We start from the raw sequence: 24,097 nt of genomic DNA, 5'->3' as shown, positions 1-24,097 counted from the left end.
TCATTTTGAGACATTTGGTTTCAAGACTACTCTTCACGGTTTAGGGCTCCTAAAATGCCAGGGCAGTATAGGAACCCCACAAATGACCCCATTTTAGAAAGAAGACACCCCAAGGTATTCTGTTAGGAGTATGGTGAGTTCATAGAAGATTTTATTTTTTGTCACAAGTTTGCGGAAAATGACACTTTGTGAAAAAAACAATAAAAATCAATTTCCGCTAACTTGTGACAAAAAATAAAACTTCTATGAACTCACCATACTCCTAGCAAAAAAGTGCCACACGTGGTATCGCCGTACTCAGGAGAAGTAGTATAATGTGTTTTGGGGTGTATTTTTACATATACCCATGCTGGGTGGGAGTAATATCTCTGTAAATGACAATTTTTTTATTTTTTTACACACAATTGTCCATTTACAGAGATATTTCTCCCACCCAGCATGTGTATGTGGAAAAATATCTGCCAAAAATATGAAAAAAAGAGGGGAAGGCATCTGCCAGGACATAGGAGCTGCCACCCAAATACGTCCAAACCCACTCAGCTCGTATGCCCTGGCAAACCCGATTTCTCCATTCACACCGATTGATGTGGATGAACAAATCATTGCCAGAGTTATTTTTTGATACAAAGTGCTTGCCAAAGCATAGGAACTCCAACACCGCCCCTCAGCTCATATGCCTCAGCAAACGTATCTTTTTTTTACTGCGGAGGAGAAATCTAATCCTGCAGCGCTGCATGCACCGACTTGTGTGTAATCTGACAATGCTTCTGTCAGGATGCACCATCAGTGCTGCAGGTGGTTGGTCGGTCGCTCGGTCCACCTGGAAGGGTTATGGATGGAAAAAAAGAGAGAACAAAAAAACAACAAACAAAAAAAACAAGCAGGCAGCAAAGCAATAACTTCATTAATATTTATAAACTTTTTCAAACAAAACCTTAACATTGGTAACCAAACATTAACTTTTTTGCTCTCCTGTTTTTTTTGTTTTTGTTTTTTTTAACTTACCTTCCGAAGACAAACCTCTCTTCCCCCAATGGGCAGTGTTCGAAGTGCAAATCGCACAGAGTTGTGGCAAAGTACATTACGCAACCTGTCCCAAGTGAAAGGAGAGGTTTCTGGCAGCCCTGTGTATTAGGGTCTCTCGAAACCAGATACTTGGTTTCACACTGCATATTGACATATCCGGTGGGTTGAGCCCGCCGCACCGTATCGCCCAAAACAGACGTCGAGGGAATACCACAAGAGTAGCATTTGGCCTAGTAATTAACTGCGTCGCCATAGACTAACATGACTTCCGGGCCGACCGAAATTGCCGCAGAAGCCACGCAGTAAAGTAGGCCTGCACTAGCTTTACATCAAACACTTTCAGCGTTGGGGGGGGTGCAAAGTGTGACTTTCGCTAGGCAATTTGCCCTAACGTATCGCACCAGTGTGAAATAGCACTGAGAGACCCTTGTGTGCCTACTGCTGTGTCTGGAGTTCCCTACTCTCTAATAGTGTACCTGCTCATGGTACCTCTCAAAACACTCCCCTAGGCATAGGCCAGGCTGGTCAGGACAGGTGGGACAGTGAACAGTGGTGTCACGCCTTATTCCAGCCTTGCTGCAGACACGACAACGTTTCCTTTGGATGCGATGACCTGGGGTACTCGGAATCGGATAGGCGTAATGCCTTCCATGCAGCCGGCTAGTTGCATCTGGGGGTTGGGGCACAGCACCTCCTGGATACAGGAGTTCCATAACGATCTGTTTCTGAAATGGAAGAAAAGATCCAGTTCTCCCAGCCTTACTGTAGAGAACAAAGCTGTTGTAAACTGCCAATTGAATGAGATAAAATGACACTTTTTTTATTCCAGCGTCTTGTTTTACGGGAAACTAAATAGGGCGCTAACCTCTGGTCATTGAAGTCCACCCCTCCCATGTTAGTTTTATAGTCGTGGACGACAAGGGGTTTTTCAATGACCTCAGTTGCCCATTGAATTTGGACTGTCATGTCTGTGTGAATGGTGAACAGAAAGTAAACGTCCCTCTTGTCCTTCCATTTCACCACGAGCAGGTCGTCAGTACACAAGGCAGCCCTCTGCCCCCGTTGAAGTCTGGTGGTAACGAGCCGTTGGGGGAAGCCCCGGAGACTAGGCCACACGGTGCTACAGCATCAGATTCCTTCTATCTTTAAGTGCTGATAGAGGGTTACACTTGAGTAATAATTGTCCACATAAAGATGGTACCCCTTCTGGAACAAGGGTGACACCAAGTCCCACACAACCTTTCCACTGCTCCCCAGGTAATCAGGGCATCCGACCGGCTCCAATTTGAGTCTTTTCCCTCATAGACCCTAAAATGAGATGTATAGCCTGTGGCCCTTTCACAGAGCTTATACAGAGATGTACTGTTTGATGCCAAGATGTCCGGCAAAACGTATGAGGGACTCGTCTACGCAGATGTTCTGTTCAGCGGTATAAGCATCTGCAAATTTGGATGACAGGTGGTCTATGAGGGGCTGAATTTTGTGGAGCTGGTCATAAGCAGGGTGGTCACTTTGATGACAGGTTTCGTTGTCATTGAAGTGCAGGAAGCGCATGATGTTCTCAAATCGTGTCCTGGACATGGCAGCAGAGTACAAGGGAACGTGATGTGCTGGGTCCATAGACCAATAAGACCGCAGCACATTCTGTTTGACTAGTCCCATGTGAAGGAGAAGGCCCAAAAAAATGTTACGTTTAGAAAATTGGACTGGTTTCCACCGAAAAGGCTGGGCAAGCAAGCGATTTGGATTGGCGGTTATAAATTGTGTGGCGTAACGGTTGGTCTCTGCCATGACTAAGTCTAAGAGATCCTGGGTGATGAACAGATGGAAAAAGTCTAGGGCCAATCCTAGATTATCTGTCTCCATCTGGACTCCAGACTGGGCGGTGAAAGAGGGCAGTACGGGTGCGGCGGAATCAGGAGAAGGCCAATCAGGATTTGCCAGCTCCTCTGGTAAACTAGGGGTAGTACGGGCCCGTCTTCTTGGTGGCTGCGACCAGGGTCTTACTGCACATGCCACCGAACCAGTTTCAACTTCCATGCTGGCGCTCGCCACTTCACCAGGGTATAAGGAAGCACTGGTGCTAAGTCCAGGAGATGCTGTGCTGCTGGTGCCTGCCTCACCGTGAAATATCAGACCAGCACTAGCACCACTCTGCTGCCCTTGAGGCAGACCCTGCGCCACCTGCGGTCCAGTGACATGGGGTGTGGTACGCCTGGCTCTAGCCGGGACCTCAACCTCGTCATCGCTATCGGTCAGCGAGCCACTGCTCTCTACAGGTTCAAACTCTGACCCAGAAGATTCGTCGAATGAGTCGTCCTAATCGTCCTCATCCGACTGGGCCATGTACCTGTACACCTCATCATCGGAATACCCCTTTCTTGCCATGGTGGACTGCTAAATTTAGGGGGTAGTCATCTGAGACTAGCCAGAAAAAAGAGCACCTACCTAGCAAAAGGGAGTACTTGTAACCAGATAGACTTCAGCGCTGCATAGTCTCTTATATTAACACTCCATCACCAACACCCTTCAAAGTGAAGCCCCTGATTACGCAGCAGCAAAACCTAGGTTGGGCGGAACGGATGGCAGATGGGAGAGTGGCACCCTGCTGATATTTTTATACGCTATTTCCATTGAGGGTCCCTGTAACAAGGGCCCTTATGTGAGTATCTGTTACAGTTCTTTTATATGTATAAAAAGTGCTTGTTTTTAAGAAAACGCGGAGAGCACTTAGTTTTTGTTCTTCTCTGGTATTATATCCTCATATGCTGAGAGTACCATCTAAGGAGTGACATCAGGGCTATCTGGAGTCTGAGGACGAGGAGAGTTGCTGATCGTTGTGGAAACTGATTATACGTTTAAACCTTATAATCTGGGTCTTTTTGGAAGCTGGTAAGCCTGCACTTTGAAAGGTGTTGGTGATGGAGTGTTAATATAAGAGACTGCAGTGCTGAAGTCTATCTGGTTGCATGGTTTTATGAAGTCATTTCTGAGGACTTTTTTACTTCTGGGCAGCTCATGGAACTTTTATGACCCTTTGCGCGGAAATTGTTATTGTTTTAAAAGGGAGTACTTGCGGAGCAGAAAGCTGTGGTCACTGAGTTTTGATTAAAAAAAAATCAAAACTGATCTTTACAGTGCCACAGCTATTGTACAGTGTTTTTTGCAGTGATCAGAAAAAAAAATTCTGTCACTGCGGAGGGGCGGCCTGAACGCAAGTGCAGGCGAACGATCAGGCCTGATCGGGCAAACACTGCGTTTTTAGTGGATTCTAGTGACCCTAATATAGATCTGACTGCGATCAGTAATGATCACTTACAGATACTATATAGGCTTCAATTCATCAAGCATTAATTACCGCATTCGGTAATGCTGAAAACAGCTGACTTTACAGAGCACTTAGTAAAATGTTAATTCATCAAAGCAGTTACTGCATGAGAAGCAGACATTCCTGTGCAGAGAGATAAATTACCGACTTGTTAAGTGATTACCTCAACACATGTCAGTAAAATGTCAGCAAATGTTAATTCATCAAGCTCACAGCATTCGATAACATGTGCGGTGTTTATCTCCAGCTCTCCCCTGTCGATAAGGAGCTTGGAATGCCTTCTCCGTGTATGACAGGACCATAGAAACCTCCCCTGTCCCCTGCAAGTGCTGCTGATAGGTTGCCCAGGCTTCTCGGGTGGAACAGACCCCCCCAGGCAGCCAGGGGAGAGAAAAGAATTAAAGTTATTTTCCAGGCACCCTTCTTTTCTAGGCACCCTTCGGTAGTGTAACCCCTTGAGTGCCTGTTTAAATATGCAGGGATGCAAGTGGGAGCTTGTGGCAAAATGACCTAAGCAGGGAATGTGTAATGTTTCTCAGCAGTTCATCTAAGCTGTGGCAAGTAAATAGAAACTTAAGACTAATGAGACAGATTCAGCAAGAGCAGAGGCAGCACAACAAATATAAAAGGCACATGTATAGGGATGTCGGTGCTGCCTCTTTCCTATTGTAATGCCCTCACTGCACGGACCTCTTCGGTAACTTACCGAACATCTACCACATGTGTGAAAATATTGATGAATTAGCACAGTGAAGTGTAAAATACCGAATGCGGTATTTTAAGGACTGGGATTTTGTTATCGAACACCCTTTGATGAATTGAAGCCATAGTACCAAAGTTGATTAGTGACAGTGATGACGCTAATTGGTGACTGTGGTGCAGTGGGTTGAGCACTAACTGACACTAACAAAGGGGCCTAGCTAACTGGCCTAACTGCTAACACCAGTGATACTAAAAAAAGTGACAGTTTTCACTGATCACTGTTTTTAGATCACTAGGATAGTGACAGGGGGGTGATCTGGGGTGTGGGGTGTGGGGGGGGGGGGGTGGCGAGTGGGGAATCAGAGGCAATCAGAAACAATCACGGTACAATCAAAGCCAATCATGAGAAAACAAAGCCAATCAAAGCCAATCACAAAGTAATCAAAGGCAATCACAGGGCAATCACAGGGCAATCGCAGGCCAATCACGGGGCAATCACGGGGCACTCAAATCACGGGACAATCAAAGCCAATCACAGGACAATCAAAGCCGATCACAGGACAATCAAAGCCAATCACGATAAAACAAAGCCAATCACAAGCCAATTACCAGGCAATCACAGCCAATCACGGGGCACTCAAATCACGGGACAATCAAAGCCAATCATGGGACAATCAAAGCCGATCACGAGACAATCGATTACAATTACAGCACAATCAAATCCAATTTTTTTTTTGGGAGGGGGGGTTTGAGGGTGATCTGAGGGTGTGGGGGGTTGATTAGGTGCCCGCATGGGGCAGACTAAGTCCTGATTTGATGGGTGGCAGACACAGGGGGTGACTGATGGGAGATCAGTGAGTGATTACAGGGGAGAATAGATGTAAACAATGCACAGGGGAGGTTATCAGGAGGGGGGTCTGAGGGCAATCTGCGGGTCTGGGCGGGTGATCTGGTGCCCCCAAGGGACAGTTTAGGGTCTACTCTGATGTGTGGTGGTGATAAGGGGTGATAGACAGGTGATCAGTGGGTAAGACAGATGTATACAAATGTATACAGTATACAGGGGGTGGTCTGGGGGGGATCTGAGGGTAGGGGGGGTGATCAGGGGCCCTTAGGGGGCAGTTAGAGACCTAATCTACGGGATAGCGTCAGCAGATAGTGACAGGGGGTGATTGATGGGTTTTTAGGGGGGTGCTTGGGTGCAAACTGTGGTCTACTGGGGTGATCAGGGGGGTCTGAGGGCTGGGGTGGGCGATAAGGGGGTCTGTGTGGGTAAAAGTGTGTGTGTGTGTGTGGTACTCACAGGGCTGCCGTCCTCTCTGATGGTCGTACAAACGAAGAGACCATTGGGGAGGCGGCAGCCTGTATGATACACTTTAAGTAAACAAAGTGTATTATACACTTCTATTGGCCAGATCGTGCGTTTTGAAACCCGCCAGCGCTGCTAATTGGCCGGCGGGTTACGGCTTCAGGTGGGTGGAGCCTATTGCCGGTGGCAGATCGCGTCACCAGTGACACGATTGCCGGCTAAACACACCCCCCGTAGCCGCCGCCGATGGGCATATTGCGGTCGTTCCGGCCACCACTTTGCCGCCACCCATGGGCTGTGGGCGGTCGGCAAGTGGTTAAAGGACTTTTTTCGTCATCGTGTTTTTATTTCACTTAACCCTTTATGGAAATGAGTAAGGGGTACTTTGTACCCCTATACTCATTTCTCCTGAGAAGGGGGTGAGCATCTGGGGGTCCCCTTCTTAAAGCAGACTTCCAAATGCTACCATGAACCAGGGAGTCGTCGCCCCCACCTCTTCCTGGGGCACCGGAAGTAGGGAAGAGCCCCTTGTCCATGTATTGGACAAGGGCTCCGGGGGGGAGGAGAAGGCTTGGCCACCCCAGTCCCCCCATACCATGGACCATGCGGGTTGGTATAGCTCAGGGTGCGAAGCCCCCGTCGGCCGGGGCTCCGCATTCTGGCTATCCCATCTTGCATGGGGGACAAAGGTTAAATATGCTGGGTAGGGGGTACCCCACGTCATTTTTTTTTTTCAAATTTCCCAAACTCTGAACATACAAAAAAATTAGGAAAAGATTATTTTTTCCCACTGTTTTTTGTAACATGACCCGCAAATTTGGTGTTTCTACCATGTAAGGGGGCTTTGCTATTAACTGCTAAAGTCGGCGGGTTTTGCTTCATTAACGAACTGTCATTTACCGTATTTAAATGTAACTTTTTTCCTTTGAAACTTTAAAATCGATTTTCTCAAAAACTATAAGGTACATATTCGGAGTTTTCTGGAACACGTCATGGATAACCTCTATCTCAGAGCCTCCTGTTTAAATTCTTGTTAGCAATTCCTCTTTGAACTGTAAGTTATACACTGTGAAAATAGATGTAATTTGATCCAGGCAGGCAGAGGGAAGGGGAAGGCCGGGGCAGAGGAGGGAGCTAGGCTGGAGGGGAGGGCAACGGGAAAAAAGGGCGCAGGCAGCTAGTGGACAAAAAGGGCGCCGCCATTCTCTCCCATAATAAATAACGTTTAATGGGCGCTGAGCAGGAAAAAAGGGCGCCGGAGATAAATAACGTTTTACAAACAGCGCCCGGAGCTTTTTAATGTTTTATAACTGTGCTTGTGATGATTTACATTTAGAAAATGCACTCGTGACAAATAACGTTTATAAAAATACTAAACATTTTTATCCTATTTAATTAAAATATTATTTAACATTTTATCCCTTACTGTTTGTAAAACATTATTATTCACAAAATAAAGCGATCAGTACGTAATTTAAATTGCAATATATTTTTTACAGTCACTATTTGTAAAACATTATTATCCACATAATAAAGCAATCACTAAGGGGGGTGGTTAGGCACCACCAGGGGGGTCTTAGGTTTAGGCACCTCCAGGGGGGTCTTAGGTTTAGGCACCTCCAGGGGGTCTTAGGTTTAGGTACCACCAGGGGGGTATTAGGTTTAGGCACCCCTAGGGGGAGGTCTTAGGTTTAGGCACCTCCAGGGAGGTCTTAGGTTTAGGCACCTCCAGGGGGGTCTTAGTTTTAGGCAAGACCAGGGGGTCTTAGGTTTAGGCACCACCAGGGGGGGTCTTAGGTTTAGGCACCCCCAGAGGGGTCTTAGGTTTAGGCACCCCCAGGGGGGCTTAGGTTTAGGCACCACCAGGGGGGTCTTAGGGCTAGGCACCACCAGAGAGATCTAGGGGTTAGGGATAGGTACAGGGAGGGTTCTGTGTGAGAGTAGGGTTAGGTATAGTTTTAGTAACATTTTAGTCATACTTACTAATGTTTTACAACACTTATTACGAATGTAGTTATATTTATTTCATTGTTATAAACACATCACATTTTATTATAAGAAGAAACAATAAATGAAGGTTATTCACAATAATGTACAATTATAACGATTAAACATATATTATCGTTTTTTAACAAACGTAATTATAAGTTTCACTTTTGAAACAGGGAAGATTAACGTTTTCACAATTGCCGATTTCATACACATTATTTAATGATTTATAGATTTGTAAAACATTATTTGTAAACGAAATACAAAACAATATTACCGTTTACACCCCGCGCCCTTCTTTCCCGACGCCCTTTTTGTACATACGCGGAGGGGAGGACACAATGCTGAGAGTGTACTTTGGCAAGGCTTCAGCATGAGGAGAAAGAAGGAAGTGCTACTACAGATATAAATGTAAGTCTGTTCTATCCACTATGATGTACCAGATGTAAACTTTGTATGTTCATCTAACTGTACACATAGTGCATAGACTACATACAGTAGCAGTAAAAAGTATGTTAACTGTAATGATAGGTGTCAGCAACCAGAGAGAATCTGATTATTGGTGATCTGCAGAATCACCAAGAATACATATCTATACCTGATTATAGATGATCTGCAGAATCACCAATAATACAGATATAGTACTAACCTCTAGACACCTGAAGCGTGTAAGTGTTTGGTGTAACAGTAGGAATTGAACCACCGGGGTAGCAGGTGGTCCAATTAGTAGAGAAGACTCTACTGCAGTCAAGGGCTCCAGGAGGGAGAGTCCCCGACTGGTTTTGCAGCAGGGCCCCCCTCTGAGGAGCAGGGGACCCCTGCAGGAGGACTGAGCACCCAAAGGTTGGGTGACAGCCAGAAGGGTCGGGCAGGCCGGGTCGACAACACACAGGCAGATAAGGTACAGAGACAGAAGGCTGATTCGGTAACCAGGGACAGGCAGGGTTGGCAACAGGTAATCAGATAAGTGTAGGTACCGAATCAGAAAGCAGAAGGATAGTCAGGAATGCAATAGGTCATAACAGATATCAAACAATGCCTAGTGTTGGGTGGGAGGTCCATGGTCTCAACACGCTGGAACTGGTCTAAGGAATAACACAGATGATATACAATATTCCTAGTCTGGGGTGTGAGGTCCGTGGTCTCTACACCCTGGAACTGGTCTAAGGAATAACACAGATGATATACAATATTCCTAGTCTGGGGTGTAAGGTCCGTGGTCTCTACACCCTGGAACTGGTCTAAAGAATAACACAGATGATATACAATATTCCTAGTCTGGGGTGTGAGGTCCGTGGTCTCTACACCCTGGAACTGGTCTAAGGAATAACACAGATAATAATACAGTGAACTGGCTAAGTGTGGATTCCCAGGTGCTCCTGGTTCCACCACACTGAAGGATCTGACTAAGGTCTGAGTGCTAACACATAGGTATTCGCAACGCCAGACAACCAGCAACTGAACAGCAAGAGATATATATAGTAAAGCGCTCCACAGCGCCGCCCAGCTCCCATCAACCAATCACCTGCTGAGCTGGGATCAGCTGACCGCCTCGATCAGCTGACCCTTCTCCTATTGGCATAAAGAGCCTGTCTTGCGGCGCGCGCGCGCATAGCTCTCCATCTGTGTGCACTACTAGGTCCAGACAAACCAGAAGCATGTTGCTGCGGGGAAACTCCGCAATCCGTCACATTAACCCTTTGGAATTATATGGATTTTGCACCAATTGGTCATAAAATCTGATCTGATCTTCATAAGTCACAACAATAGACAATCACAGTCTGCTTAAACTAATACCACACAAATAATTAGATGTTTCCATATTTTTATTGAACACACCATGTAAACATTCACAGTGCAGGTGGAAAAGGTATGTGAACCCTTGCACTTACTAGCTGGCTGAACTTCCTTTGGCAGCAATAACTTATAAACTTATAAAATAAACGTTTCCTGTAGTTGCAGATCAGACATGCCCAACGGTCAGGAGTAATTTTTGACCATTCCTCTTTACAGAATTGTTTCAAATTCAGCATTATTCTTGGGATGTCTGGTGTAAATCACTTTCTTGAGGTCATGCCACAGCATTTCAATCAGGTTGAGGTCAGGACTCTGAAAGGGCCACTCTAGAAGGCATATTTTCTTCTGTTTAAGCCACTTTAAGCCATTCTGTTGTCGATTTATGTCTAAGCTTTGGGTCGTTGTCCTGTTGCAACACCTGAGCTTCAGCTGGTGGACAGATGGCATTAAATTCTCCTGCAAAATGTCTTGGTAGACATGAGAATTCCTTTTTCTTTCAATGATAGTAATCAATGCCCTGACACAGCAAAGTAGCCCCAATCCATGATGCCCCCACCACCATACTTAACAGTTTGGATGAGGTTTTGATGTTGGTGTACTGTGCCTCGTTTTCTTCTCACATAGGGCTTGATTCACAAGGCGGTGATAATGCATAGCAAGGTCGTGATATGCGTGTAGCGCGCAATGTTACTTGCGCAAAGTTTTACACGTGCACGCTAACAAAGCTCTTCAGGTGTTAACGTGGCACAATGCACGCATTGTGATGTGTTAACATACAAAGAGCTTTGTTAGCGCGTGCATGTAAAACTTTGCATGCGTAAAACTTTGTGCAAGTAACATTGCACGCTACATGCATAGCTATGTGCTATGCATTATCACGGCTTTGTGAATCAAGCCCATAGTGTTGTGTGTTTGTTCCTAACAACTCAACTTTTGTTTCATCTGTCCACTGAATATTTTGACAGTACTGCTGCGGAACATCCAGGTGTTCTTTTGCAAACGTTAAATGTGCAGCAATGTTTTTTTTGTGGGGGGGGGGGCAGTGGCTTCTTCTGTGGTATCCTCCCATAAACTCCAGTTTGTCTTAGCGTTTTACGTATCATAGATTCGCTAACAGGGATGTTAGCATATGCCAGAGACTCTAGAATTCTTCTTTACCTCATTGTGCATTCTGCACTGTGCTTTTGCAGTCATGTTTACAGGATGGCCACTCCTAGGGAGAGTAGCAGCAGTGCTGAACTTTCTTCATTTATAGACAATTTGTCTTACCGTGGACTGATAAACAGCAAGGCTTTTTGAGATACTTTTTATAACCCTTTCCAGCTTTATGCAAGTCAACAATTCTTAATTGTATGTCTTCTGAGAGCTCTTTTGTGCGAGGCATCATTCACATCAGGCAATGCTTCTTGGGAAAAGCAAACCAAAACCTGGTGTGTGTTTTTTATAGGGCAGGACAGCTGTAACCTATACTTCCAATCTCATCTTAATGATTGGACTCCAGTGGGCTAACACCTCACTCCAATTAGCCCTTGAAGATGGCATTAGTCTATGGATTCACATACTTTTTCCACCTGCACTGTGAATGTTTACATGGTGTGTTCAATAAAAACATCAAAACATTTAATTATTTGTGTGGTATTAGTTTAGGCAGACTGTGATTGTCTGTTGTTGTGACTTAGATGAAGATCGGATCACATTTATGACCAATTTGTGCAGAAATCCTTATAATTCCAAATGGTTCTTTTTTACTGCTACTGTACATGTATTGCCATTCAAAACTTTTTTTGACCGGAGGTGCTCTTTAAAAATCCACTCCACCTTGCACTCCAGAAGCCTCCTCTGTAGATCCCCACCCCTTTTTGCCACATTGGACGAATTGACGCATAGAGGGTTGGTAGCACCACAATAATGCTCCCCTATTCTGACTCTTAGTGGTCTAGAACAGGGCTGGGCAAAATTTGCATGGCTCGGGCCTAAAATTATTCCCCTGCTCTCTCCTACCCACCTCACTCCCTGCAGAGCCACGAGCGGGCAGTAGTGGGGGAACGTAAAACTCACCTGATCGCGGATTCCGGCGTCACGTCTCCATAGCAACACGCTGGCATGTCCTGATGTCATGTCATATGATGCCCTGTTGCTATTGAGATGCGAAGCTGGAATTGCCGATCGGGTGAGTTTTAAGTTCCCCCTGTTATTGCATGCTCTTAACTTTGGAGGGGGATGGGGGGTTGTGAGGAGAAGAATCCAGCTGCCTGTCAGTGTAACTGTAACTGATTCTTTAATTAATGTAACAAATACAACTAGTTTCAGGAGGCCATTCCTCCTTTCCTCAGCCACTTCGGTGCTACTGCTCACCAGTGTCACCCAGCCACCACTGAAAACAAATATCTGAAAACGCCACAGTACACAGAAGTGAAAGACATACCACTGTTATCTTTTTTGTTGACAGAAGAGTAAATTATTATGCAGGCTGAGAGGAGTTCCCAAAATGTTTCATACAGTCATGGCCAAAATTGTTGGCACCCAGAAATATTTCCAGAAAATCAAGTATTTCTCACAGAAAAGTATTGCAGTAACATGTTTTGCTATATACATGTTTATTCCCTTTGTGTGTATTGGAACAAAACAAAAAAAAAAGGGAAGAAAAAAAGCAAGTTGGACATGTCACACAAAACTCCAAAAATCGTCTGGACAAAAATATTGTTACCCTTTCAAAATTGTGGATAAATAAGATTGTTTCAAGCATGTGATTCTCCTTTAAACTCACCTGGGGCAAGTAACAGGTGTGGGCAATTTAAAAATCACACCTGAAAGCAGATAAAAACGAGAGTAGTTCACGGAGAGAACTGTAATGCAGACATCATCAAACCAACAAACGGTGATTCCGGTGATACTTTTAATGACTAACTGTACATGGTTTATTGCAAGCTTTCGAGATGTTACATTTCTTCTTGGTTCTGATACAGTTCTGTATAATGCCTGAAGAAGAAACGTAATGTTTCGAAAGCTTGCAATAAACCATGTATGGTTAGTCATTAAAGGTATCACCAGAATCAACGTTTGTTGGTTTGATGTCTGTTTTTCTGCTCCTCGACTAACACTGGACCACATTTCACTTGCTAGAGAGAACTGCCTGAGGACTTGAGAACCAAAATTGTGGAAAATATCAACAAGCTTAAGGTTCCAAGTCCATCCCCAGAGATCTAGATTTGCCTTTTTCCACAGTGGGCAACATTCTCAAGAAGTTTGGAACCCATGGCACTGTAGCTAATCTCCTTGGGCATGGAGGGAAGAGATAAATTTATGAAAGGTTGCAACGCAGGATAGTCGGGATGGTGGATAAGCAGCCCCAAACAAGTTCCAAAGAAATGCAAGCTGTCCTGCAGGCTCAAGGAGCATCAGTGTCAGTGTGAACTATCCATCGACATTTAAATGAAATGAAACGCTATGGCAGGAGATACAGAGATACATAAAAAAGCAAGACTACTGTTTGCCAATATGTACTTGAGTAAGCCAAAATCCTTCTGGGAAAACGTCTTGTAGACAAATGAGACCAAGATAGAGCTTTTTGGAATGAGGCCTACAAAGTAAAGAACACAGTACCTACAGTGTAATATGGTGGATGTTCAATAATGTTTTGGTGCCAGAAGTATAAAAAAGGTAAAAACTTTAAAAGAATGGGGGGTTAGTGGTGGACTTACCTCCCCAAGGCAGACACAAGATGCTGTTATTTCAACAAAACTATTTATTTACATACTCCAGACAAGTGCAGCGCGTTTCATGGGCATATCCCACTTCATCAGGCTATAAACAGGCGTACAACAACTCATGCGTTCAAATAGGAAGCTTAGCACCTCTGTGCCCTTTGACACAGAGGTGTTACGCTTCCTATTTGAACGCATTAGTTGTTGTACTCCTGCTTATAGCCTGATGAAGTGGGATATGCCCACGAAATGTGTTGCACTTGTCTGGAGTATGGAAATAAATTGTTTTGTTGAAATAATCAACAGCATCTTGTGCCTGCCTTGGGGAGGTAAGTCCACTACTAACCCCCTAGCCTTTTAAAATGTTTACCTTTTTTATACTTCTGGCACCTCTGTACAACTGTACTATTATCGTGTCCACCCCTGATGGAGGGAAAATGGCCCCTTTCTTCCGATCGACAGAGAGCGACTTCTTAATCCTGAGTGAGAGCAGGTCTAATACTCTCCACCTACCTACACAGTGGTTGCCTGGATGGTAACCCAGACTTGTGAGTACAACATTATACTTACCCTTTCATTCCCAACATTTCCAGTACATACTACACTATATTGGGCTTTTGGTGTCCCCACTTTTATCCAATAATGTTTTCGGGGTGTTTCGCTGCCTCTGGCACTGGGTGCCTTGAACATCTGCAAGGCATCATGAAATCTGAGGATGACCAAACAATTTTGGGTCGCACTGTAAAGCCCAGTGTCAGAAAGCTGGGATTGCGTCCAAGATCTTGGGTCTTCCAGCAGGACAATGACCCCAAACATATGTCAAAAGGCACCCAGAAATGGATGGCAACAAAGTGCTGGAGAGTTGTGAAGTGGCTAGCAATAAGTCCAGATCTAAATTCCATTGAACACCTGTGGAGAGATCTTAAAACCGCTGTTGGGAAAAGGCCCCCTTCCAATAAGAGAGACCCGGAGCTGTTTGCAAGAGTCGTCCAAAATTCCAGGTGAGATGTGTAAGAAGCGTATTAATGGTTATAGGAAGCAACAGATTTCAGTTATTTTTTCCAAAGGTAAATATTTAACACCAAATATTAACTTAAGGGTGCCAATAATTTTTGTCCAGCCCATTTTTGGAGTTTTGTGTGACATTATGTCCAATTGGCTTTTTTTCTCTCTTTTTTTTGTTTTGTTCCAGTACACATGTATAGCAAAACATGTTCTAATTGCAATACTTTTCTGTGAGAAATATTTCTGGGCTGCCAACAATTTCGGCCATTACTGTATGACTGTATGTCACATGTTAAGGTGGTCCTTTACTTGGACAACTATGACAAAGAGGCGGTAAACCTGATAACACACCTCCACAGTCATAAAGATATTCCCATAGTGAGGGAAAACTCAGGTAGAATGATAGGCAGGATACAAAGAAAGACTGCCCCATGACCCCAAACAACTCCTATGTGACTCAATATAACTTGTTCCTAACACAAACCTCAACCCTAAAACTTACTTGACCCTACTGTTGCACTAATTCTCCCTTTAAGTGTACTCATAATGACATGTGACATGACGAGACAGACATGTGTATGTCCAGTGCCAACAATACAAATAACTACTCTGTGTTCCTTTTCTTCTTTTTTTGCTTGAAAGAGTTAAACTTTCAGATATGCAATTGACAGTTTTCCTCCAGTCTGGACTTAGTGTAACACTGTTACGCTATAGTGTAACCCTCACTGATAAGAAATGTAAGCCATAAAACACTTGCAAAGAACAGCTTCCAATGCAAGGGATAGATAAAAAGGTCAATGCCCATATGCAATTCATTTTTTCACCTGAGTTTTCTCCTGGGTGATATTTTTAAATTTGTCAATAAAATGCATTTTAAGCCATCAGAAAGCAAGAAAATGCTCAAAATACTTTTGATAGTACTTTTTCATTTACTTTTTGGTACTTCTTTAGTTGAAAGGTGCTGGGAAGTTATTTTAATTTGAAGATGAAAAATTATCTCCTAGGAGAAAAGTCAGGTGAAAAAGTGAATTGCATATGGCCCAATAGCTCATATGTTTTAGTTTCTGTGACACTGAAACACAGGCCCATGTGCAATTCACTTTTTCACCTGAGTTTTCTCCTAGGTGATATTTTCACAACTTGTAATTAAAATGCATTTTAAATCCCAAGCAAGCAAGAAAGTACTCAAAATAATTTTGGTAGTAGTTTTTCAACTACTTTTTTGGTATTTTTTCTATTGCTAAATCCTGAAAAGTCATTTTAAATACAGTTCAAGATGAAAAATTATCTCCTAGGAGAAAACGCAGGAGAAAAAGTTAATTGCATATGGGCCACTATGTCAGTCATTGGACATTACAACATTAAAACTACTTTTTAGCTTTTAAAGTGAAGAAAAACTCTGGGATTCTAAGGAAAATTATTTTCAGGAGAAGTAGGATAGATACTATTCTTTACCTTATCTGTTTATTTTTACTTTGGCTTCCTTTAGGACCAGCCTTAACAATCTTTTCTCAACCACCTCCTGAAGGAGATGAATTAAACTGAGGTTTTAATATTTTATCTAAACACTTAATATCTGAAACTATGTATTCTATGCCTGGGCTGTAAATGAAATTTATGTATTCTTTGTTATTTTGTAGAAAATCATGAAAAAGGTTTCTGGAGTTCTGATCAAGTCATGTTCACTTCCAGTGTTCAGAAATATCTGTAATGCCATATTCTCGTAAGTATTCCTGTTGACAGATTAAAAGCATGATTACTTCCAGTCCACAGCAAAGAACATTAGCTAATAATCTAACACTATTAGCTTGGGAGCAATTGTTATTGCTTAAAAAGTGTGAAATATACTCTGTGGTTTCTAGTGCTTATGCAGTCAATCTTACCAGCAAAGTGCTAAAGATAAGTATAATGTATTCTCCATAATATCTTATTAACTAATTCATTTGTTCTTGTTCTGCATGTCTGATTAGCGTAGGAGTGATGGAAGTACAAATTGAGATAAGGCAATTATTATTTTGACATACAACAACACTAAATTTTTGTTAGCTTAAACCAGTGTTCTTGTTTAGTTTATATAGAAAATTAAATTAGAATACATTAATAAGACACTTCAAAGGCCTCTAATTTGAAAGAGGGGCCACAATATATGTTCTGTTTTTTTAATTGTTTGAAATTATATTTATAAATAATAAATTGCCAGATGTAAAAGAGCTTTTGATTATTTTGTCAGACTTTATCAGACACTGAAACTACAATTTCCTTATTATACATGCTGCTTATTTATTGGATAGTGAGGCATAATGTTGGTATGAACATATACTGTATAACCTTTACTCACCATGTACACATGGTTTATATACAGTGGGATGCAAAATGTCAGTTAAATATATCATATTGGAGACACACACAGTGATATCTGAAAAGTGAAATGAAGTTTATTGGATTTACAGAAAGTGTGCAATAATTATTTAAATAACATGAGGCAGGTGCATACATTTGGGCACCACAAAAAGAAATGAAATTAATATTTTGTAGATCCTCCTTTTGCAGAAATTACAGCCTCTAAACGCTTCCTATAGGCTGCAATGAGAGTCTGGATTCTGGTTGAATGTATTTTGGACCATTCCTCTTTACAAAACATCTGTAGTTTATTCAGATTTGGTGGCTTCCGAGCATGGACAGCTCTCTTTAACTCACACCACAGATTTTCAATTATATTCAGGTCTGGGAACTGAGATGGCCATTCCAGAACATTGTACTTGTTCCTCTGCATGAATGCCTTAGTGGATTTTGAGCAGTGTTTAGGGTCGTTGTCTTGTTGAAAGATCCAGCCCGGGTGCAGCTTCAGCTTTGTCACTGATTCCTGGACAATGGTTTCCAGAATCTGCTGATACTGAGTGCAATCCATGCATCCCTCAACTTTGACAAGATTCCCAGTCCCTGCGCTGGCCACAAAGCATAATGGAGCCACCACCACATTTTACTGGAGGTGTAGCAGGTATTTTTCTTGGAATGCTGTGTTCTTTTACATCCATGCATAACACCCCTTGTTATGCCCAAATAACTTAATTTTAGTTTCATCAGTCCAAATGTGCTTGTCCAAATGTGCTTTAGCATATCTCAAGCGGCTCTGTTTGTGCTGTGGGCGTAGAAAAGGCTTCCTCTGCATCACTCTTGCATGCAGCATCTCCGTGTGTAAAGTGCGCCAAATGGTTGAACGATGCACAGTGACTTTATCTGCAGCAAGATGATGTTGTAGTTCTTTGGTGCTGGTCTGTGGGTTGACTCTGACTGTTCTCACCATTCGTCGCTTCTGTTTATCCAAGATTTTTCTAGGTCTGCCACTTCGAGCCTTAACTTGAACTGAGCCCGTGGTCTTCCATCTCCTCAATATGTTCCTAACTGTGGAAACAGACAGCTGAAATCTCTGAGACAGCCTCCTGTATCCTTCCCCTAAACCATGATGGTGAACAATCTTTGTCTTCAGGTCATTTGAGAGCTGTTTTGAGACCCTCGTGTTGCTACTCTTCAGGGAAAATTAAAAGAGGAGGGAAACTTTAATTGACCCCTTAAATACTCTTTCTCATAATTGGATTCACCTGTGCATGTAGGTAAGGGGTCACTGAACTTACCAAGCCAATTTGAGTTCCAATAATTAGTTCTAAAGGTTTTGGAATCAATAAAATGACAACAGTGTCCACATTTATGCACCTACCTAATTTTATTTGAACAATTATTGCGCACTTTCTGTAAATCCAATAAACCTAATTTCAGTTCTCAAATATCACTGTGTCTCCTATATGATATATTTAACTGACATTTTTTTATCATAACAACCAACGATTTATACAGGAAAATTATAACAATCAACAAGGTTGCCCAAACTTTCGCATCCCACTGTATGTATTTATGTACTGTCAAGTATCCCAGTTGTTATTATTCCTAACAATTGGTTGAAGAAGAGTGTGACTTTCAGAGTTGTGAGGTACCATATAGTAAATGTGGATATTGGCTACCATAAATCCAGGTCAGGCAAAGTCATTGTAAGTCTCTAGATACCTTTATTGACGATTAAAGCCATGCAAAGTTATAGGGTAAAAAACTGCACATATTATTGATGGAGGTTCTCCACTTCATAAAGTAAATGCAATTTACACATTGCCAAGATTACTGTAGAATTAGCCATTAACCTATCACATAATTTAGGTATACTTACATTATCCAAGAAGTCTAATAACTGATGTTTTCTATGTCAATTATGGATTTTTGCACATACTGTGGGCAATGCAGTATTGTCCAATTACAACTTCTTTAGCTTCAAGCTCTAGTTTAGCACATAAATGTAATGTACTTCCTTCCTTGCATCACATTCAAGGTTACTACATGTAGTAATTTCCTTCTGACTATTGTAATGATCGCTCATACCCTTCTAGGGCACATCCAGCTGAAGATTTTGACCAAGATTTGTTCAGTGCTTTACCAGTAAGTTGGAATAATTATTCACAAAATACTGTATATATTTGTACCACTATCATTGAAATAAAATGTATAAAATGCAGTTTCTACATCATACTTTTTTACAGTCACATTTGTAAGGTGCTCACTTCACAAACCTTAAAACTCATAAACCACATTTCAAAGTTGATAGCTTGAACGTCAGAGCTTGTGTGAAAGATTGGCAGGGACAGGAGTAACATTACAGGCAAGTTGCTTCTGTGTGATGTGGCTACACAACAGATAAACTATCTGCTCCATCTCAGTCTCTCTACTCCTCCTCTTTCCCTCATTCACCCTTGTTTCCCTCCATCTCTTAGTGCTGGCTGGATGTGTCTTCTTGCTATACAGGAAAGCTAAATAAGTGCAATCCATGTGAGGCAAATATCTTCTTCCCTCTCTTCCAGCTTTTCTCCCCTCTCTCTTCGCTCTCTCTCCCCTTTCAAACAAACAAACAAACACAGAACATTTATATTGCACTTTTCTCCTGGCGGACTCAAAGCACCAGAGCTGCAGCCACTAGGACGCGCTCTATAGGCGGTAGCAGTGTTATGGAGACTTGCCCAAGATCTCCTACTGAATAGGTGCTGGCTTACTGAACAGGCAGAGCCGAGATTCGAACCCTGGTCTCCTGTGTCAGAGGCAGAGCTCTTAACCATTACACTATCCAGCCACTACTTTCCTTTCCTCTGTCACTCTCTACTTTTACCCCCATCTTACCCTCACAATTTAATCACCCCAATCTTATTAGTAACCCTAACCTAAAGCATACATGCATCAATTTTTACAGACAGATTCTTTCACTATGATCGAATCATAATGGCTTTTCCACCTGTCAGTACTGAGTATATACAGTACAGTGGTTTGCAAAAGCATTCGGCCCCCCTTGAAGTTTTCCACATTTTGTCATATTACTGCCACAAACATGAATCAATTTTATTGGAATTCCACGTGAAAGACCAATACAAAGTGGTGTACATGTGAGAAGTGGAATGAAAATCATACATGATTCCAAACATTTTTACAGATAAATAACTGCAAAGTGGGGTGTGTGTAATTATTCAGCCCCTTTGGTGTGAGTGCAGTCAGTTGCCCATAGGCATTGCCTGATGAGTGGTTATGACTAAATAGAGTGCACCTGTGTGTAATCTAATGTCAGTACAAATACAGTTGCTCTGTGACGGCCTCAGAGGTTGTCTAAGAGAATATTGGGAGCAACAACACCATGAAGTCCAAAGAACACACCAGACAGGTCAGGGATAAAGTTATTGAGAAATTTAAAGCGGGCTTAGGCTACAAAAAAGATTTCCAAAGCCTTAAACATCCCACGGAGCACTGCTCAAGCGATCATTCAGAAATGGAAGGAGTATGGCACAACTGTAAACCTAGCAAGACAAGGCCGTACACCTAAACTCACAGGCCGAACAAGGAGATCGCTGATCAGAAATGCAATCAAGAGACCCATGGTGACTCTGGACGAGCTGCAGAGATCTACAGCTCAGGTGGGGGAATCTGTCCATAGGACAACTATTAGTCGTGCACTGCACAAAGTTGGCCTTTATGGAAGAGTGGCAAGAAAAAAGCCATTGTTAACAGAAAAGCATAAGAAGTCCCATTTGCAGTTTGCTACAAGCCATGTGGGGGACACAGCAAACATGTGGAAGAAGGTGCTCTGGTCAGATGAGACCAAAATGGAACTTTTTTGCCAAAATGCAAAACGCTATGTGTGACGGAAAACTAACACTGCACATCACTCTGAACACAACATCCCCACTGTCAAATATGGTGGTGGCAGCATCATGCTCTGGGGATGCTTCTCTTCAGCAGGGACAGGGAAGCTGGTCAGAGTTGATGGGAAGATGGATGGAGCCAAATACAGGGCAATGTTGGAAGAAAACCTCTTAGAGTCTCCAAAAGACTTGAGAGTGGGGCGGAGGTTCACCTTCCAGCAGGACAACGACCCTAAACATAAAGCCGGGGAAACAATGGAATGGTTTAAAACAAAACATATCCATGTGTTAGAATGGCCCAGTCGAGGTCCAGATCTAATTCCAATCGAGAATCTGTGGCAAGATCTGAAAACTGCTGTTCACAAACGCTGTCAATCTAATCTGTCTGAGATGGAGCTGTTTTGCAAAGAGGAATGGGTAAGGATTTCAGTCTCTAGATGTGCAAAGCTGGTAGAGACATACCCTAAAAGACTGGCAGCTGTAATTGTAGCAAAAGGTGGTTTTACAAAGAATAGACTAAGGGGGCTGAATAATTACGCACACCTCACTTTGCAGTTATTTATTTATAAAAAATGTTTGGAATCATGTATGATTTTCATTCCACTTCTCACGTGTACATCACTTAGTATTGGTCTTTCACATGGAACTCCATTAAAATTGATTCATGTTTGTGGCAGTAATGTGACAAAATGTGGAAAACTTCAAGGGGGCCGAATACTTTTGCAAACCACTGTATGTGGCCTGTAGGATTTCATATTATAGTGAAGTGGGTCATGGGCAGACAGTGATGCACTGCCACTGACCACCAATAAAAGCAGATAAGCAAGGCGAAGATGTTAGGGAGTGATGGGAGGAGGGGTGTTAAAACTTCGGGAATTAGCAGAGCAGAGATCATGATGTCATGAGGGAGGTTAGTAAAGATGTGTTGAGGGAGATGGTGGTCTGGTAAAGGAGAAGGGGCATATCAGAGATGGAAGAGAGGCATATTTGAGGGATTAGTAGAGATGTGTGAAGGGGAGGACATAAGCGTGGAGGGGGGGGGGGGAGCCTTAGGGAATTAAAGTGGCCATACATCTGTCAACTTGATGGCCAAGCGGTCAACCAAATCGATAATTATTATCGAAATGTATGAAAATCTGTGCTGCCACAAGCATATCCAGTTGACGATTTGACTGAATTTGAGCAGAAATTGGTTTAATGCATTGATCTGAGATGCTCGGAAGTCTCAGAACGATGTGGTCGATCGAGTGCGATACTCACGATTGATGACCGCAACAGAAAACCTGGCCATTGTCCCTAAAAATGTATCATGTGCCTGTGTATTTATACTTTACCTGTTGCTCTGTCAGTCAAGTGTCCTTGCTGTATTTCCGTATTGGCGCTTCAAGTGACTACCGGCATATAGCATGTGGGGCGTGTGTGTTGCCTTGATAACGGGCCTCTAGTTTGTGTTTTCCCGCCAGGCCAAAAGGTCCCAGTCCTTCCCTGTTCCTGATTCATACATCTGGCCACAACCTCACACACATTATGCCCTTGCCATAATGGTTACCCCTCCTCCCAAACCTCTCACAGAGTGGCCTCTGTACTAAAACAGAGGTCAAGCAGCTGTCACATTGAGAGCTTGGCAGTAAGATCCATAAATAGATTCTCATGCAATTTTTGTGACCTGCTTGTTCTCAGTGGAGCTCTCTTTGTGACATAAAAAATTACTGCTGCGATAATAAGGCTCCTTTGTATGCAGCCCAATCATATATCCTATACAATAAAACCTAACTGTCCCTGCGACATCCTGTCCCTGTGTCTGTGCGTTTGACAGTCGTTGGGACAGGAGGACTGGGCCAGGGAGCTGGGTGGATGGGTGCGTGTGCGTGGTGGACAGGTGTGCGCGCATGCACAGAGGATGCGCACTGACTGGCGACGGTGTCGGTGTGAAGAGACCTAGAGCTCGTTTTTAAACGGGCTTAGGTCAGCTAATGCAGCAATAAAGTATAAGAATGCTTTAAAAATAGTATGTCAATTATATATACAGTATGTTACAACAAATAAGGTGGCTAAATCATCCAAAGTTATTCCTTGAATTGCCCATCTTTAGACTATTAGCAAACAGTTAAACAGTAATACTGTATATGCAAACTATCTTACATGTGAAGGTAGCCATATATGATTCATTTTCTTTCTTTCTTTCTTTTTTTTTTTTCTCATTATAAGATTTTTATTATTTTATGAAATCTGCCATACACCATTCAATTTTTTTTCAAAGCAATCAACCTTATTTTTCCAACACATTTGATCAGATTTTTATTTAAAAAAACAGTATAATGAATCATTTTTTGTATCGATCTGAATTTTTTTTTTTTATTTCTTCTCTAGTCGATAGTTTTGGTTGATTAAACTGGAAAATTGAACTATTTAATTGTACCTTGTATGGGCACCTTTAGAGGGACAGTTTATGTTTACTGTTTATGGATATAACCTAGTTGGAGAAGAGCAATCCTCATAAACTCTTCAGTGACGTGCTCAAAAAAGTTTATACTCAGATCTAAACAATATTTATATATCTCTGCAAACTAAAGCGTTGCGCTGCCTGAACTCTTGCATGATGCTTTGAAACATTAATTATTAACTCAATATTAAAAATCGGAGTTACAAGTTACATATTTTGCACCCTATTAGAAACTGCGTAGCACTATTAATGTGGCTAGGTCAAACTGATCAAAAGGGGCCTTACACTTCATTAAATGAGTCAACTTTATGGTAGATTCATTTTCGGCAGCAATCTCTCTACTCACACAGTTAACCAAGACCCATTGTCCCTTCCACTGGTCGAAATAGGCCCAGACACCATTTGACAAACTCAGCAATTCATTATGTACAAACACTCCAAAACTAATCATCCACACCATGCACAACCTTTAGTACAAAGGTGGATGTCTCTAATCAATTGGCAGGCAGGCGCGTAGCTAGGGGGGTCGGGGTAGGGCAAGTGCCCCAGGCGGCGGGTCCCCAAGGGCGC

At 42.7% G+C, this 24,097-nt stretch overlaps 1 protein-coding gene across 1 annotated transcript in view; it reads left to right on the top strand.

The window, feature by feature from the left end:
- The window catches only part of AOAH (acyloxyacyl hydrolase), a 443,812-nt gene that overhangs the window by 66,809 nt on the left and 352,906 nt on the right, over positions 1–24,097 (top strand). Inside the window, exons 6-7 of the mRNA XM_068234524.1 lie at positions 16,501–16,583; positions 19,294–19,342. Of these exons, the coding sequence (XP_068090625.1) occupies positions 16,501–16,583; positions 19,294–19,342 (132 nt within the window). The remainder of the gene's footprint in view (positions 1–16,500; positions 16,584–19,293; positions 19,343–24,097) is intronic.

This window comes from Hyperolius riggenbachi, chromosome 5, assembly GCF_040937935.1.
Source record: "Hyperolius riggenbachi isolate aHypRig1 chromosome 5, aHypRig1.pri, whole genome shotgun sequence".
Lineage (NCBI taxonomy): Eukaryota > Metazoa > Chordata > Amphibia > Anura > Hyperoliidae > Hyperolius > Hyperolius riggenbachi.
The sequence above is the reverse complement of the archived record's forward strand: the minus strand, read 5'-3'. Positions and strand labels throughout refer to the sequence as shown.